At 37.8% G+C, this 16,695-nt stretch overlaps 1 protein-coding gene across 6 annotated transcripts in view; it reads right to left on the minus strand.

Annotated features, from left to right (window-relative positions):
• Positions 1-725: 725 nt before the first annotated feature.
• LOC308534315 (membrane cofactor protein-like) overlaps positions 726-16,695 on the minus strand; it is a 51,656-nt gene continuing 35,686 nt past the window's right edge. For 3 of the 6 annotated variants that reach the window (XM_081112779.1, XM_081112778.1, XM_081112777.1), the window contains 4 exons: positions 15,600-15,638; positions 14,170-14,205; positions 13,483-13,540; positions 726-3,192 (listed from right to left, as the gene is read on the minus strand). In XM_081112779.1, coding sequence (XP_080968905.1) covers positions 3,129-3,192; positions 13,483-13,540; positions 14,170-14,205; positions 15,600-15,638 — 197 coding nt within the window. In that variant the 3' untranslated portion in view covers positions 726-3,128. Of the gene's footprint in view, positions 3,193-5,311; positions 5,384-12,895; positions 12,936-13,482; positions 13,541-14,169; positions 14,206-15,599; positions 15,639-16,695 lie in introns of all 6 variants that reach the window. The other 3 variants (XM_081112782.1, XM_081112780.1, XM_081112781.1) reach the window with 2 other exon arrangements.

The following is a 16,695-nucleotide window of genomic DNA, read 5'->3' on the forward strand; positions in this document are numbered from 1 at the left end:
CTGCTCTCTGGCTCATAGCCGCGGCCAGGGGCAAGCAGGGCCCTGTTGCCTGCTCTCTTCGGGGGCCTGCTTGCCCCTCACTGCGGCGAGGGCTAAAAGGACTACTCTGGCGGGGCTGAGGGGACTGGGTGCCACCATCTTGTGGCTATGGGTGCTGCCTACTTTGTGATGGAGATGGTCAATTTGCATATTCCATCTTTATTAGATAGGATTGTTGGACTTGGGATTGTAAGTACTTAGCCATACCCACACATTAAACTGATGTGGAAGGTATGTGTCCTAGCAGTGTCTACAGATACTCAGATGTGGTTGCCTCAAGCTGGGTAATAGGACACCTGGGCAGAAATCAGGAAAAGCTTCACCCAATGGGCATGAGGCGCTGGCCCTGGAAGATGCCCAGGATCTGACAGGACCACAGGCCTCTCAGGCATCAGTGAAGCAGGAATGCAGCACAGGGCAGATGGCACAGTTTGACTACTTCAAGCATCACGCTGAGGAACTTGGACTTCTGCTGTAGGTGTCACTGAACACCTGGGAGCAGGAGAGGCAGGTGATGGGCCCGATGGGCTGGGAGTGGAGAAGCCTGGATGTATGTCAGGCTCTGAGATGTGAGGAGCAGGAGTCATGACTGTGAGAGTGGAAAGGTTAGAGAAGGTGGGACCCCATTAGAAACATACTCTGATTTGTAATCAAGCACACTGGAAATGAACACATTGACAGAAAGCAAATTTAACCCACCCTACATTTTATTTTATCAGATTTTAAGAACACATTTTTCAAAAAGCAATAAAGACCTCCATTCGTGGGGCTTCCCACTTCAATGCAAATACATTCTTCTCATTTTAAGAAACATTTAATTCAAATATACTTCCTCCTCTGTCATTTAAACAAATTTTTCTACAGAAAAGTGGTTTCCCCATATAGTTCAGTAACAGAATTTCACAACGTAATAGTTATATGCATATATCTCATATAAAATTAAAAAAGAGTAAACCTGAAGCACTCTTATAAAAGTTAATTTTGGGAAGCAAAATCTTTGGTTGAAAAATGCCCCTCCCCAGAGATTACAAAGGGAAGGAACACTTTATAGAGTAAAATAGTATTTACTCTGGTCCACTCTGATTTTCCAAACATGTCCCTCTCAGGGCAACATTTCTTCAGACCAATTTGAGTCACTAAAAATGAAATGTAAATAAAAAACCCCTTTAAGAATAAATGAGAGTGGCAGTTCCTCCTCTATGCCCTTGGCTCATCTGAAAGAGACCCTGCCAGGTGTGAAGACTCGGAGAGGGAGGGAGCTGGTCCACCTGAGCATAAAGTGATACCTGAGCTAGGTGATTTTTCTCCTCTGCATAGGACCAACCACCAACACACAAAGTTTAGGTTTTTGTTTTTCTGAAATACATGGCTTAATGTTTACTTTGCCTTTTAGCAGGTGAGGTGAGACCCACACAAAGACTAATTCTGATGCAACTTGGGACATCTGTTGAATTTACTCCCTACAAACTACTGTCAGGTGACTTACTGAAGTGAGAGAGCTTTTTACTCAAGTCAGGAGAAAAAACCCCCTAGGCCAGAATTCAGAGCACATTCTATGTTCTCTCTTAAAGAAGGGGATTCTCCCCAAGAAAAGTACAAGGCCAGTGTTCACTTTGTACCCAGTGGGCATTCGTGTCAGGAACGTTAGCGCCCTCTAACTTTCCACAGAAGCAAGCAACTGAGCCTAAGTTGTTATTCTCAGGCTGGTTTGTTGATGTTAGAAAAGGTGAACAACAAATGCCACACATTAACTTCATGGCTTCTCTAAATCACCAAGAAGTTAAAATATATTTTGCAAAATAGAAACTTATCCCATCCCCTGTAAAATTACTTTCCCATAATATTCTTAGTTAAGGAGGTCACACTTATTCAAATTCCCGGTTTTCAGTGATAATTGTTTTTAATTTTTAAGGGCTGAAGCAGTATACACATATCTGTACAGACTTTTTACAATAAACTATCTACAATACACATAATAGAGTTGTTAAAAGTCTTGAAAGTTGGTATTAACTTTGGAAATGAACATTGCAAAATCACGTTCTTTATAGATGAAATGTCTCATTTTAAACTATACTTCTCTAAATATTCAGAGTTTATAAAAAAACATCATTTCCCTACCATAATCCAAGGGCACTGTGTTGAATTGCTCTATAAATGCAAATGTTTTTTTAAGGGATAACAGGCTAGATGTTCATTCCCAAGTTCACACCCATTTCAGAGGGGTCAAAGGATAGTGACTACATCCAAGCAGCATTGAGATGTTAGCATTATGCCTTCACAGTGAAATAAACCAGAACGCCTTTGTAGATCTTTCCCCCCTTCTAGTTCATTGAGATGTAATTGATATGTAACATTATCTAAGTTTAAGGTGTACAGCATAAGGATTTGATAAGTTTATTATGAAATGATGAGCAAATTTTAGTTACCATCTATCAACTCACATAATTACAAAAAAAAATATTTTTCCTTGTCATCAGAATTTTTAAGATCTATTCTTTAAGGAACTTGCCAATATGCAATAAAGTATTACTAGTTATAGTCACCATGCTGTACGTTACATTCCAATACGTGCTTATAACTAAATTTGAATCTTTTGACCACTACCTTCATCCAATTCTCTCACCCCACCACCCACAAATCTGATTTCTTATCTGATGAGTTTAAAATAGACTCTACATATAAAGGAGATCATACAGTATTTGTCTCTTTATATATATGACTTATTTCACTTAGCAAAATGTCCTGAGGGCCAATACACGTTTTCCTTTTTAATGACTGAATAGTATTTCACTGTACGTGCATACATCTCCCTTATCCACTGATTGGTTGACGGACACTTCAGACTGTGTCCATGTCCTTGTTATTGTAAATGGTGCTGCAACAAACAGGGAGGGGCAGAAGATTCCCTCTTCCACAGTGATTTCCCTTCACTCAGGTATATTCCCGTAAGATCATAGGGTGGCTCCGGTTTTAATTTTGAGGGCCCTCCATGCTGTTTTGCATAGTAGCCATTGAATTTAATGTGGGTCTTTCTTGACATTTTAAAAACGATGAAGTGGTAGAGCGTTCCGGAAAGTCTGTCAGAGAATCTATGGTGCTGGAGTGCTTGATTTATTCTGGTATGTGCTGTAGGCAGCAGTGCCTTCTGTTTTCCTAGAGGCAAGATAAAGAGGTAGCATCAGAGACAAACACGATTTAAGTACAGAAGTTACATTCAGAAGCCTACTTAGAAAATGGACAATTCAACTGTAGAACCTCTTCTTCTATCCCTACATTGTATTATTTACTCCATGCAAACAAGAATTTTTAGAGCAGTTGTATATAAAGTACTTGGTAAATATCTCATAAATTATATTTAGGGCCAATGGGAAAGATGGGGGAGAAACGTGTTCTCCTAATATAGCAGTTTTAGATCTACCTCTGAGATGAAACTTTTAAAAAGGTGATGATTCCAGCAGCGTGCCTGTTCAATGATGCCTTTCTCCCATACTGTCAAGGAAACCACAGGTTCCCGTAAGGGATGCTCCTACCTAACTGATGTGGCCATCACACCATTATTGTAGCAACAGACATCTGCCTAAAACCTGCTATTCTAGCCCAGCGCTGACCAAAAAAATGTGAGTCATAGGGGTAATTTTAAATTTTCTAGAAGCCACATTAAAAAAGTAAAAGAAACTGGAAAATTAATTTTAATATATATTTACTTGACCCAATACAGTGAAAATATTAACATTTGCTACGATTTTACATTTTGTGTGCTAACGCTAAAATCTGGTGTGTATTTCACACTTCCAGCACATCTTGCATTGGACTAGCTACTTTTGAAGTCCTCAATGGGATTATTAACTACTAAATTGGAATATTAACAATCACTAAGTATTAAATTGAAAAATGCAGCCGTAGTCCCTGCCTCAGTGAATGCACCATCGCAGACAGACTAAAGCCAAAATGGCCCGGCCAGTGATTCACAGTTCGCTCCTCACAGCAGGCACTTCAGGGACGCCTCCCAGTGCAAGGGCTCCAGGTAGGTTTGTATATTAGAATATTTCTCTTGGTGGGAGGCCAGCTCTGTGAACCACCACTGTCACAGGACTGCCCTTGGGACAGAGCCAGGTCCTGAGGGCTGCGGTGGGGAGGGAGGCAAAGGGTAGGCCTGTCACTGAGTTCTCCAACACCACTTCCTTTTTCTGTGTTTCAGTGGATTCATTTTATTTTCTGAAACTTCTTTAAAAAGAATTTGAAATATAATTGCAATATGTGATAAAGATAAAAAGAATTCACAAATGTCTAAAAACACTTGATAAAATAACAGTGAAGCTACTTGATGATAAAAATCTGAAACCCAATTACTATTTTGTATTAACCTTGCCTTTCATTCAATTAATTTCAACTGTTTACAGACACCGTGAAGCTCACGGCAGTCTGAAAACGACAGTCCTGGCTGGCTTTAGCCTCAAGAGAATCCTAAGACCAGGAAGACAGGAGGGCTGGGAGGCGCAGCTGCCCGTCTAACTGGGATGTCACTTGCCTTTGCCCGGGGACCAAAGACACCACTTTGCTTTACTAAGTTGCCCTCCCCAATGGGCTTTGTAGAATCTGCCCTAAGCTTCTGACTGTGACCGAGGTAGGGCCTCACATTACAGCTGTTGGATACAGATCTCCCCCTCTCCCTGCTATGTAGGCACAGTCTGCCACAAACGGGGGGGCACTTGCAGCTCCTGTCATTCAGACAGAAGGTGGAGGGGGTCATAGGGCTTAAGACAGTGCAATTCAAAATGTTTCAAAATCTGATTTTTTAAATTGCCTTCTCTTTCATATACTAAAACTATTCTGGTCAAGGGACAGACAAATGCCTTCAGGGAGTCAATATTTGTAAGTTAAAATTGAACACATTTGCAAAAATAAGTAAAGCGTCTTTTGATTTCTGTAAAAGGGAACTTTCCTTCCCTGTACTTATGATTATTTCCCATTGGGCTAAAAAAGTCCTCATTTATGGATGTACAGCTGCTAGATAAAGACAAGGGAACGTCACTCTAATGAGCCCACCTCAAACCAAACCCTGCCAGTCCACACTACTTTCCATTAAAACTGGAATGGTATTAAGTCGGTAATTTAGCAACGGAGACTGGAGTCTAAGTGTCCTTGTTAATGTTTACTGTCATCATATCTTAGCTGAGGTTACTGACATCTACATATTCACTCAACATTTTTCAAAAGGACATCTGAAAAGAAACACACAGGAAGCAGATACCTTATGATGATAAAAGCAAACCTTTCTCTCATCTCTTCTTCTCATAGAGAAATAAATTTTACTTCTTTGTGGCTCTCACCAGTTAGGTAGGTGCTGAACAGAGGAAGGGAAAAGGGCTGAATAAAATAGCAATAACAAATCATAAGGAAGAGTGGCATAATAACGGGGATAAAATCAATGACAGGGCCGAACAGAAGGAAAGCTGACAATTAGCTCCAGACATCATGACGTTTCTGACTCTTAGGAACTGGAAAGAGGAGCGTGGTGCCAGAAGCTACTTTATGTCAGAATCTTACAGATCCTGAAGTGAACAAACTCTCACAGGATAGCACGGTGGGGAGGAGAAACGGCCTGGGCTCTAGCACCTTAGGCTCCGAGGGAGCACACGGCATAATATTAAATGCACGTAGTACTGTCTTAGAAATCTGCTTTACGACAAGCTGCACATCTGCAGATGCATCCTGACTTCTGCACTGAGGGAAGATCTCTGTAAACTCGTTATAAGACTGCTCCCATTTTCCTGGGATGGGTCTAAATCTCATAAATGTGCTCTCTCCACTAACTACAAAATCTTTGTTTCTTCTTAGTCTCCTGTTTAAAATATTTGAAGAGTTTGTTGAATTCTCCAGAATTTGAGACCCAACTAGAAAAAAGTGCACGTTCATTTGATCCTTCTGTTGTTGTGTCCCAGGCCACTATTCTGCCAGCCACCTGCCCTGGCCACTATATACAGTTAATCCCCCAAACCTTGTGACACTCATTTAAGCAGGCGGCTTAAAAATCACAGAGTTACTGCATCAGGCATGATAAACCTAATATTAAAAACAGGTTTATGCTATAACAAGTCATTAAATATCTTTAATGTAAGAAAGCAAAACGATTTAGTCACATTATTAAAATGCATAAATTATGCAGAGAATTCTAATGAACATGGCAAACTCATACTTATCCTGGAATGATATAACTAAAATAAAGAAAACCATGCATCAGTGAGGAAAGTATTCACTACAAATGAGGGAAAATATTAATGTAAACAAAAGGCAGCTGGCAGCGCACAGTCAAGACACGCAAAACGTGACGGCAGCGGTAGCAAAGGACAGGTCAAGGGCTGTGCACACCCAGACTGGAAAGTTCAGGGTAGCAGCTCCGAACGGAAACCGGACGGACGAGGAAGGGACGTGTAGATGGGGCCCATTTCTGACCAATTTGGGATCCTATTGTTAGTATTCTTAGCTGAGAGCTAAGAAATAGAAAAACGTACCAGAGTACTTAAATTTTGTGGCCATTTTCATCACGATAAAAAAAAAAAAAAACATTTAAAAAAATATATTTTTATTGGTTTCACAGAGAAGAAGGGAGAGGGAAAGAAACATCAATGATGAGAGAGAATCATTGATTGGTTGTCTCCTGCATGTCCCCTAGTGGGGATTGAGCCGGCAACTGGGGCATGTGCCCTGACTGGGCATGCAACCATGACCTCCTGATTCATAGGTTGACACTCAACTACTGAGCCAAACTGGCTGGGCTTCACCATAATTTAAATGATACTTAATAATCTTAAAAGGACTACTTATTCTATTTTGTACTTTGGTTTTTGTTTTGTTTGTCCTCTTTCTTTAGCCAATGGATGAGGGACAGTTTTCTTTTGATAGCAGTTTCCTCGTATGGAATCATTTTTGGTGACATTATCCCATACAGACTCCCAATCATGTGCTTTTTAGAAAATGATACAAGGGCCTCTAATTGTTAGAGTCTAATGTATTCTCCTGCTCTCACATACCCTCTACCAAATGTTGCCTTGTACATTCTAGCAGTAACGTCTCCAAAGAAGTCTAAGGTATAATCAAGTCTTACATGTATATGGGTATTTTTTTTGTTTTGCTATACTATGTCTCATTCTTTACAATGTCATGTTTCATTTCATTTCTTCATTTCAATGCACCAATCATCCCAAATCCCTCCTTTTGGCAACCCTCAGCTTATTCCCTGTATCTACGGGTTTGTGTCTGTTTTGTTTTCTTTATTCATTTGTTTTGTATTTTTCAGATTCCACATATAAATGAAATCACATGGTATTTTGACTTTGACATATTTCACTTAGCATAATACCCTGTAGACTCACACACATTGTTGCAAATGACAAAATCATTCTGTTTTTCGTTACTGCCAAGTAACATTCCATTGTATATATTAACCATATCTTCTTTACACATTCACCTATCAATGGACACCTAGGTTGCTTCCATATCTTGGCCACTATAAATAATACTGCAATGAACGTAAGGCTATATATATCTTTAAAAATTAGTAATTTTGTTTTCTCTGGACAAACATCCAGAAGTGGAATTGCTGGGTCATATAGTAAGTCTATTTCGGATTTTTTGAGGAATGTCCATACTGTTTTTCCACAGTGGTTGTGCCAGTCTACAATTCCACCAACATTGCCGGCATCCACATCCTTGTCAGCACGGACTTGATAGCCACTGTAACAGGTGTGAGGTGGTATCTCATTGTGATTCTAACCTGCATTTCCCGGATGACTAGTGATGTTGAGCATCTTTTCATATGCCTGTTGGCCAACTGTATGTTCTCCTTGGAGAAATGTCTGCTCAAGTCCCCTGCTCATTTTTAAATTGGGTTGTTTGGATGTTAAGTTGTATGAGTTCCCTATGTATTTGGATATTAACCTCTTATTGAATATTGGAAAATATTTTCCCCCATTCAGTAGGCTATTTTCTTGACGATTTCCTTACTCTGCAAAAACTTTTCACTTAAATGTAGTCCCATTTGTTTATTTCTGCTATTGTTTCCCTTTCCTGAGACATATCCAAACAGATATTTGCTAAGGCTGATGTCAAAGAGTTGACTACTTATGTTTCCTTCTAGGAATTTCAGGGAATCAGATCTTATATTTAAGTCTTTAATCCATTTTGAGCTTATTTTTGTATCTGGTATAAGAAATTGGTCCAATTTTACTTTTTTTTGCATGCAACTCTCAATTTTTCCAACACCTTTTTAAAAAAAAAATATTTTATTGATTTTTTTACAGAGAGGAAGGGAGAGGGATAGAGAGTTAGAAACATCAATGAGAGAGAAACATCGATCAGCCGCCTCCTGCACACCCCCAACTGAGGATGTGCCTGCAACCAAGGTACGTGCCCTTGACCGGAATCGAACCCGGGACCCTTTAGTCCGACGCTCTATCCACTGAGCCAAACCGGTCAGGGCCCAACACCTCCTTTTGAAGAGACCTGTCTTTACACCCATTGTATTGGCTCCTTCATCATAAATTAACTGACCATTTAAGTGAGAATTTCTGGGCTATTTTATTCTATTGTTTAGGTGTATTTATTCCAGTACCATATTGTTTAATTATTATTGCTTTGTAGTCTAGTTTGAAATAAGGAAGTTTGATACTGCCCACTTCTTAAAGTTTCATTTGCTTTCAAGGTCTTTTTTTTTGTTTACAATTACTAAGCATATATCTTTCTATTTATTTGTATCCTCTTCAGTATCTTTCAGGATACAGGTTTTTGATCTCTTTGATTCAGCTTACTCCAAGGTATTTTATGCTGTTTGATCCTTCTGATAGTTCATTACTGGTGTGTAAGAATGCCATGGATCTCTGTGTATTTGGTATCCTGCTACTTTACTCAATTCTTTTCTATTAATTTTTGGTGGATGACAGAATCACTGATCAGCTGTCTCTTGCACACCCCCTACTAAGAATCAAGCCCACAACCCAGGCATGTGCCATTAGCTGGAATCGAACCCAGAACTCTTCAGTCCACAAGCCGATGCTCTATCCACTGAGCAAAACTGGCTAGGGCGCAGGTATTACTTGTTTAAATATTTAGAATCCACCTGTAAGCCCTCTGATCCTGCAGTTTTATTTTACCCCCCAACCCATTTCAATTTCACTGCTAGTAACTTATCTGTTTAGACTTTCTATATCTTCCTGTTTTGTATTGGAAGATTGTATGTGTGCTTTTAGAAATGCATCCATTTCTTCCAGACTGTGGCATTTTTTTGGCATACATTCACGATATTCCTTAATTATTCTGTGTATTTCTTTGGTGTCATTTGTAACTTCTTTTTCGTTTATGCATTTCATTGGGTTCTCTTTTTTGCTTGATGAATTTAGCTAAAGGTTTGTCGATTTTGTTTCGTTTTCAAAGAACCAGCTCTTACGTTCTTTTCTTTTTTCCTATTTCGTTTATTTCTGCTCTGATTTTAATGATTTCTTTCCTTTGCTTACTTTAGGTTTTGTTTGTTCTTTCTAGTTCCCACAGGTGTAAAGTTAGATTATTTGGGATTTTTCTTGTTTCATGAGGTAGGCCTGTATAGCTATGAACTTCCCACCCAGAACTGCTTTGCTGCATTCCATAAATTTTAGTTGTGTCTTCAATTTCATTTGACTCAAGACAGCTTTTCATTTCCTGTTTATTTTTCTCTTTAACCCATTGATTGTATAGAAGCTAGTATTTAGTCTCCACATATTTGTATTTTTCCAGTTTTCTTCCTGTGGGTGATTTCTAGTTTTATGCCACTGTGTTTCAAAAGTTTCCTTGACATGATTTCAATCTTTTTGAATTTGGGGGGCATACAATATGATCTATCTTGGAGAGTAGTAGTCTATCTGCACTTGAAAAAAATGTGTACTTTGCAGTTTTGGATGAAATGTTCTATTAACTCGATTGGGTTGATGTGAGACTTAAGGGCATTATTTTCTTATTAATTTTCTGTCTGGATGGTCTGTTCATTGATGTGAATGCGGGTGTTAAAATACCTTACTATTATTGTATTGCTGTGAATTTCTCCCTCTGAAGACAGCATTTGCTTTATATATTTAGGCGCTCCTATATCGGGACTCTCTGCGCATCCTAGACCTGGATGTCTGTTTCCTTTCCCATGTTAGGAAAGTTTTCAGCTATTTATTACTTGTTCAAATAAAGTTTCTGTACCATTCCCTTTTTTTCCTTCAGAGATTCTTACAATGCAAATCTTAGTGCACTTGATGTTGTCCTAGAGATCCCTTAAGCTAGCCTCATTTTTAAAAATCCTTTTCTTTTTGCTGTTCTTATTGGTTCATGTCCATTAGCCTGTCTTACAGGTCACTGATTCTTGTTTCAGCTAAACTGCTGTTGATCCCTGTGTTTATTGTTCGTCTCAGTGGTTGCATTCTTCAGCATACTTACTCTTTGCTGAAGTTCTCCCTAAGTTCCTCTACTCCACTCTCAAGTTGGATAAGCATCCTTATGACTGTCTCTTTAAATTTTTTATCAGGCAGAATACTTCTCTCCATTCATTAGGATTTTTTCTGAGACTTTTTGTCTCTTCATTTGAGAGATATTCTTTTATGTTTTCATTGTGTCATTTTCTATGTTCGTTAATATCAATTAGACCAAATAGCTCTCTCTCCGTCTTCACAAAGTGGCCTCTGTGTAGGATGTGTCAGGTGGTTGTTGGTGGGGTACTTGGACCCATGCAGGTGCCTATAGTGCCTGAGGCATGGGGCTACGGAGATGGAGAGGCTCCAGGTGGGGAGGTCAGGTGTGTGCCCTAGTGATCCTGTTTCCCCTCTTTGGTTCAGATAATTCTGAAAATGAGATGCGGCAAACTTGCAGGTAGGCCCGAGCACCTAGTTAGAGCTCCGCCCACTCTTTCAAGGTGTAGAGGATATACAATGGTGCTCACTGGCAACTCCAACCTCAGAGATTTCCATACTGCTCTTGCAGCTCATCTTCTCTACCAGGTCTCTCTCCCTTTTGTTGTGTAAAAAGTGAGTAGTTGTGAGTACTGGGTAGTGTTGGCAGGCCAGTTGGAGCCAGGCAGGTGCATAGCACTCTAGACTGTCAGGATGGAAGAGCTCCGGTCAGGGACACCTTGTTCATACTGCTTACTCCTTTTATTCAGACCCAAAATGGGCTACAGGGAGTGTGGTTGAGAACACACTGCAGCCATCTTGCTGGTGGGCCAAAGCACCCAGAGAGAGCTCCCACTCACCTTATCCAGGTGGAGGGCGATGTATACAATGGAGTTTACCTGCACCTCCTCTCACAGATTTCCTGCAGGTTCGGGAGAGCCGCTGTGGTTTCCCATTTCTCTATTTGGTCTCCTCCTCTTGTTTGTTCTTCAAAAGCTATTCAATGAGCCCTCAGTTGCCTATCAGGAGTTACTGCTCTCTATATAGGTGCAAATTTTGATGTGCTCGTGGGAAGAGGGGAGTTCACCTATGCCACGGACATCCTGTACCCCCTCACTATTTTGTACTTTGGCATGAAGTCCATAGAAGGGCTATTGTGTTCTCAAATCATCATAAATACAAGTTTACATCAAATCCAATTTGTGCCTGGTGTCCTGCTTCCAGAGTTACCCCTACAAGTGGGGAAGAAACTGCATGCATCTTAGAGTTCTGAAAAGGCGTTTCTAAGGCAACCACAACCAGTTTGCAGGAAGGGAGGAACACAGACTATGAACACTAAACAGTGCAAAGAATATAAATATTTAGTTTTTAAAAAAGCAAGGTAAAACTAAGTTTTATCCCAAATACTCTTAAGGAGTCTTTAAAAAATCTATCTTAAGCAAGAGAAAAATTTGCCTATAAACTTCATTGTATTTCCTCAAATTGAAAGTATACTGGCACATCAATAATAGTCTTCACCCTGGTTACTCGAACTGTAGTCCAGGCCCAGCACCATCACCACGTAGGGCTCATCAGAAATGGAATCTCAGATCAGTTATGGTACTGAACACTGAATCCGGGGCTACAATGCTCAGATACTTCTTCAGCTTTAAAATAACCTTTAATTGATAGCTAGAGTGTGTGATTCAAACGTGTTTAAGAATCTTTATGATGCAGTGACGTTTTAAACAAAGAAGAAAAGTGAGGGATACAATGCTATATTACTTTGCTTTCTTTAGAAATTATTTCTACATGAACCTTTTGGAATTGTAAAAGTACTTCCTACTCAGGCTGATGTGTATGGATAATTTAAAAAATACTACTAAGAGGGAAATAGCATGTGTTCTACAAATATAAGATTTAAGACTCAAATGAAGGCACTGAGAGTACTTAAACCCAATAATATAATGAAGTTTGAGCTCTTTATGAGTGTAGAACATACTTTTACTACATAGTCTAAACACAATGATTAATTTAAAAAAATATCATAAAATCATGAATACCAAGATTCTTAAAATTATTGGTTTGAGCATCATTCTGTACACCAAAAAATTGTGGGTTCGATTCCCGGTCAGGGCACATACGAGAGGCAAATGATAGGGATGTTTCTCTCTAAAATTCAATAAACATACACTCAGGTGAGGATTAAAAAAAAGTATTGGTTTGATTTCAAAGCTATTTCCAAAGTAATTGGGAAGAATGAATAATTAAAAATCAAATTTCAAAGTATCTAATCTTGTTTGTGCTCCAGGATTTATTCTCTTTCATTAAATTATAAATTATTTCATTTGAAATTAAGATTAATGTTTACAAACCCTGTGACCTTAGGATTTATACATTATTATTTTCTAAGTTTCCCATCTTTTTTCATGTTTTATAAATAAAAAGACAAAGTTAATGAGGTGCCTTATAAATCTTACCCCTCTCAGCAAGTTTAACCCCCATCAGTTTTTCTGCAACCTAGTAAATTAAGAGAACATAAGAGGGAAATCAAATAGTGTTGCTTTTAATTCCCAAGTTTAGTATAAATAATAATTCTAAATGAAAAAAAAATTTGATGACATCTACATAGCTTCTTACAACTACTTAATAAAAACAAATGGAACGTTTTCATAAAAAAGTTCCGGTGAATATACCTGTCAAAATTTCCACAGTGAACAATTTTAAATTTAATTCTGGCCACCAGCCTAATTTGGAATGTAGGGTTTACCTACAGTAGGGAAGGTCCCATCATGGTCCATGATTTGTTGCAGAACTGAAACCCCAAATCACACAGAAATTTTTCTTACAGACATATAGCTGAAGCAACTCTACACAGATTTCTCTTGTTACAATGATAGTATAATTTGCTGTAAATATTTTTACTAAAGAAATGCAATTCTGAATGCACAGTCATGTAGGCACATTGAAAAAAAAATGCATGCAATACAGAGCGTAAACACAAGCTGCACAAAAGTACGTCAAGAGGGAGAGGCACCAGTAAGTTCAAAAACGTGCTGTACGTTACCCTTTCCTCTTCTTCTTATAGTACACCAATAAGGCGATGAGTCCCAAGACAACACCTACTGTAAACCAGAGAACAAACGAAATGTAACTGAAAACTAACCACCAAGATTCAAAACCTAGCAGAAGAAATTTATGTTCAGTGGGCAGAAAATGCTATTTTATTTAAGCACATTGCCCTGGCCATTCATTTGTTCCATCTGGACTCTTCACTGTCTAAATGCAAGTCTCTGGAATCAATTCCTTAGTCCACAGTAAGCCAGAGAAGAGTCTTTTCCCAATTTAAAAAAATACCCAAAGCATATTTGGCATGCAAACTCATATGACTAATCATCTTGAAAAAACATGTATTTTTTAGGATTTGTTACTAAGTGGACATATAGAATATAAATGAATATATAATCAGCAACACAAGGCAGTATCTATATTATAAAAAGCCAGTGATTGTAATGCCGTCACGACCAAACTACCCATCACCAGGAAGTGCATTGATGGGTCTCACAACATGGCGGGTCTGTCTCGCGCGATTTCGCGCACTGGGCCTCTAGTCTCATATAAAAGGTGAGGTGTTTCTAGACTGGTTTACTTAATTTCAAGCTATAGAAACTGTAGAAATTGAAAAACTGTTGCACAAATAATGCTCTTCACATTAATATTTTGATTTAAGTGGGATCCAAGTTGGGACACTTACCAACAGCTAACGTAATCCCAACAATGGCTCCTACACCTGAGAAAAATAAAACCAGTTTGAAGATAACTGAGCACATGTGGGTCTCCAGGTGGCAATTACATTTTAGTTAACCAAATCCTCTATAAACTACAGCAAAAAAAAAAAAATGTTTATCAGTCTAGTTTAGTATGACAGTGCATCCAGCTCATTTGATCACAGAGCCCTTCTCATACGATTCCAGGCTTAGGGCCCAATACTGTTCTGTGCTGTAGCTATCACACTAGTGATATTATACTAGTAATATTATAACAATTAGAATTCACGAGATTAGTGGGAAAATCATTTTAAAAATGTATTATTCCATCTTAGTTGATATAGTTCAGTATTCAGTCTATCATTTCTTATGACTTTATTACGAAATATTTTTTCACCAACAGTGGTGGATCTGTTCAATAAGTCATAATAAAGTTCTATTAATTTATTACAGAAATGTAGTATGTTGAATCTTCACAAATACATGATCTTATCATCAATCCTTCCTCATGCATGCCCACCTTCAAATTAAGACATACCAAGGAGATTCTAAGAATGCAAAAGAAACACCAGGGCACATGGATAAAATTATGCTTAAAAACTTAAACAAGTATTTTTGTCTATCAAGAGAGCAATAAATAATTATACAAAATCTTAATTATATCTTAAATTTCTATGAGTTAAAGAATACAATGTCTTGTTTACCTCTACGCTTTTTACTTCATTAAAAAAATTGTCAAGTGTTTAATGAATGAAGGTGCTTTGGATTTGCTGGCACAGTGACAGTTTGACCACAGCGTTCAGAGGAAAAACTTAACGAGCATAAGGTGCATTTTATAAAAAGACAAACCTTACTAAACTAGTCTAATGTAAAGAAAAGTAATACACATTTTTCTTTATCTATTCATCAAAAATCCTTATACTTCATTTAAATGACACAACTATAATGATCAGTTTCTTGAATATATATTGTGTGTACTATGTGAGTCTACATAAAGTGTGATACATCAGCTTTGTTATGAAAAAAAAATTAACCCAACTTATAGTACGTTAAGGCGTGTGTATACAAGGTATGAATAGAAAGAAAACTTTCCTACCAGTTGCCATCACAAAATGACACTATCACATGGAAAGAAAGTTATAGCCTACAAATTTTAACCTATAAATAAATACAGCATTTGAGAAAGTTACCTCAGCTTACAAGGAACCCTCTTAAAAACTGTATTAATTACATGTGTCTACACATACTACTGTATATTTGTCATGGTATCTACACTATTACTAGTAAAATTACCAAATGTTAATTCTCACACTTTAGTGATAGATTATACCCTTCTCAAACTACAGGTAATCAAAATATATTTCCATGTAAAACTTTAAGATCTCATACTGCAGAGCATTACAAACTAAAATAATACCTAATGATTGAGATGGTGTTTCATCAGGAGGGGGATGTCCTAGAAAAAAAGAAAAAAAAGTAAGTAAAAAGAGAAAGAAGACAATAACAAAGATTGAGACCTCTAAATTATAAGTTTAGAATTTTTACCTTTGAATAAAAACTCTCATAATTTTATTTTCTTCACATAAATTATATTAGTTTCTTTTCCAAATATCATAAAATATTGTAAATTTATATTCAATGTCATCAGAATTCTTCCTGTCCAGTAACATTTCCTATGACAATATTCTATGGTACAGTAATTAAATTTACCATTAGATTAACATCAAAATTAGCCTATGGATTGATGTGATTCTACATAAAATTAAAAGACATAGGGCCTGGCTGGCGTGGCTCAGTGATTGAGCTTCGACCTATGCACCAAGAGATCATGGTTCCATTCCCAGTTGGGGAATATGCCCAGGTTGTGGGCATAAATACATCATCATTGATGTTTCTATCGATCTCTCCCTCTCCAATCCTTTCTAAAATAAAACAAAAAAACCCACACAAACAAACAGGAAGGCTTAATAGGATTTAGAAGTTAATCTAGAGTAGAAGGAAACTTACACATAAGGCCATTTATGAAAAACCAATAGCTAATATCATACTCAATGGTAAAGGAATGAAAGTTTTCCCCTTAAGATCAGGAACAAGACAGGATGCCTGCATTTCCTACTTCTACTGAACATCATATTGGAAGTTTTAGTCACAGAAATAAGACAAAAAAGTATAAATAACCAGCACCCCCAAATTGGGAAGGAAGCACTAAAATTATCTGTTGCAGATGACATGATCTTTTACATAGAAAACTCTAAAGATTACACAAACATAAACCTGTTGAAACTAAAATATAAATTCAGCAAAGTTGCAGGCTACGTAATGTACACCCCAAAATCAGTTGCATTTCTAGAACTAAAAATGAACAATCCAAAAGGGAAATTATGAAAACAATTCCATTTACAATAGCATAAAAAATAAAATACTTAGGAAAAAACAATCAAGCAGGTGAAAGATTCCTACACTGGAAAGTACAAAACAGCTGAAAGAAATAGAAGATTACATGAATAGAAAGA

Source organism: Myotis nattereri, assembly GCF_964212035.1.
Source record: "Myotis nattereri genome assembly, chromosome: 18".
In the NCBI taxonomy this organism is placed as follows: domain Eukaryota; kingdom Metazoa; phylum Chordata; class Mammalia; order Chiroptera; family Vespertilionidae; genus Myotis; species Myotis nattereri.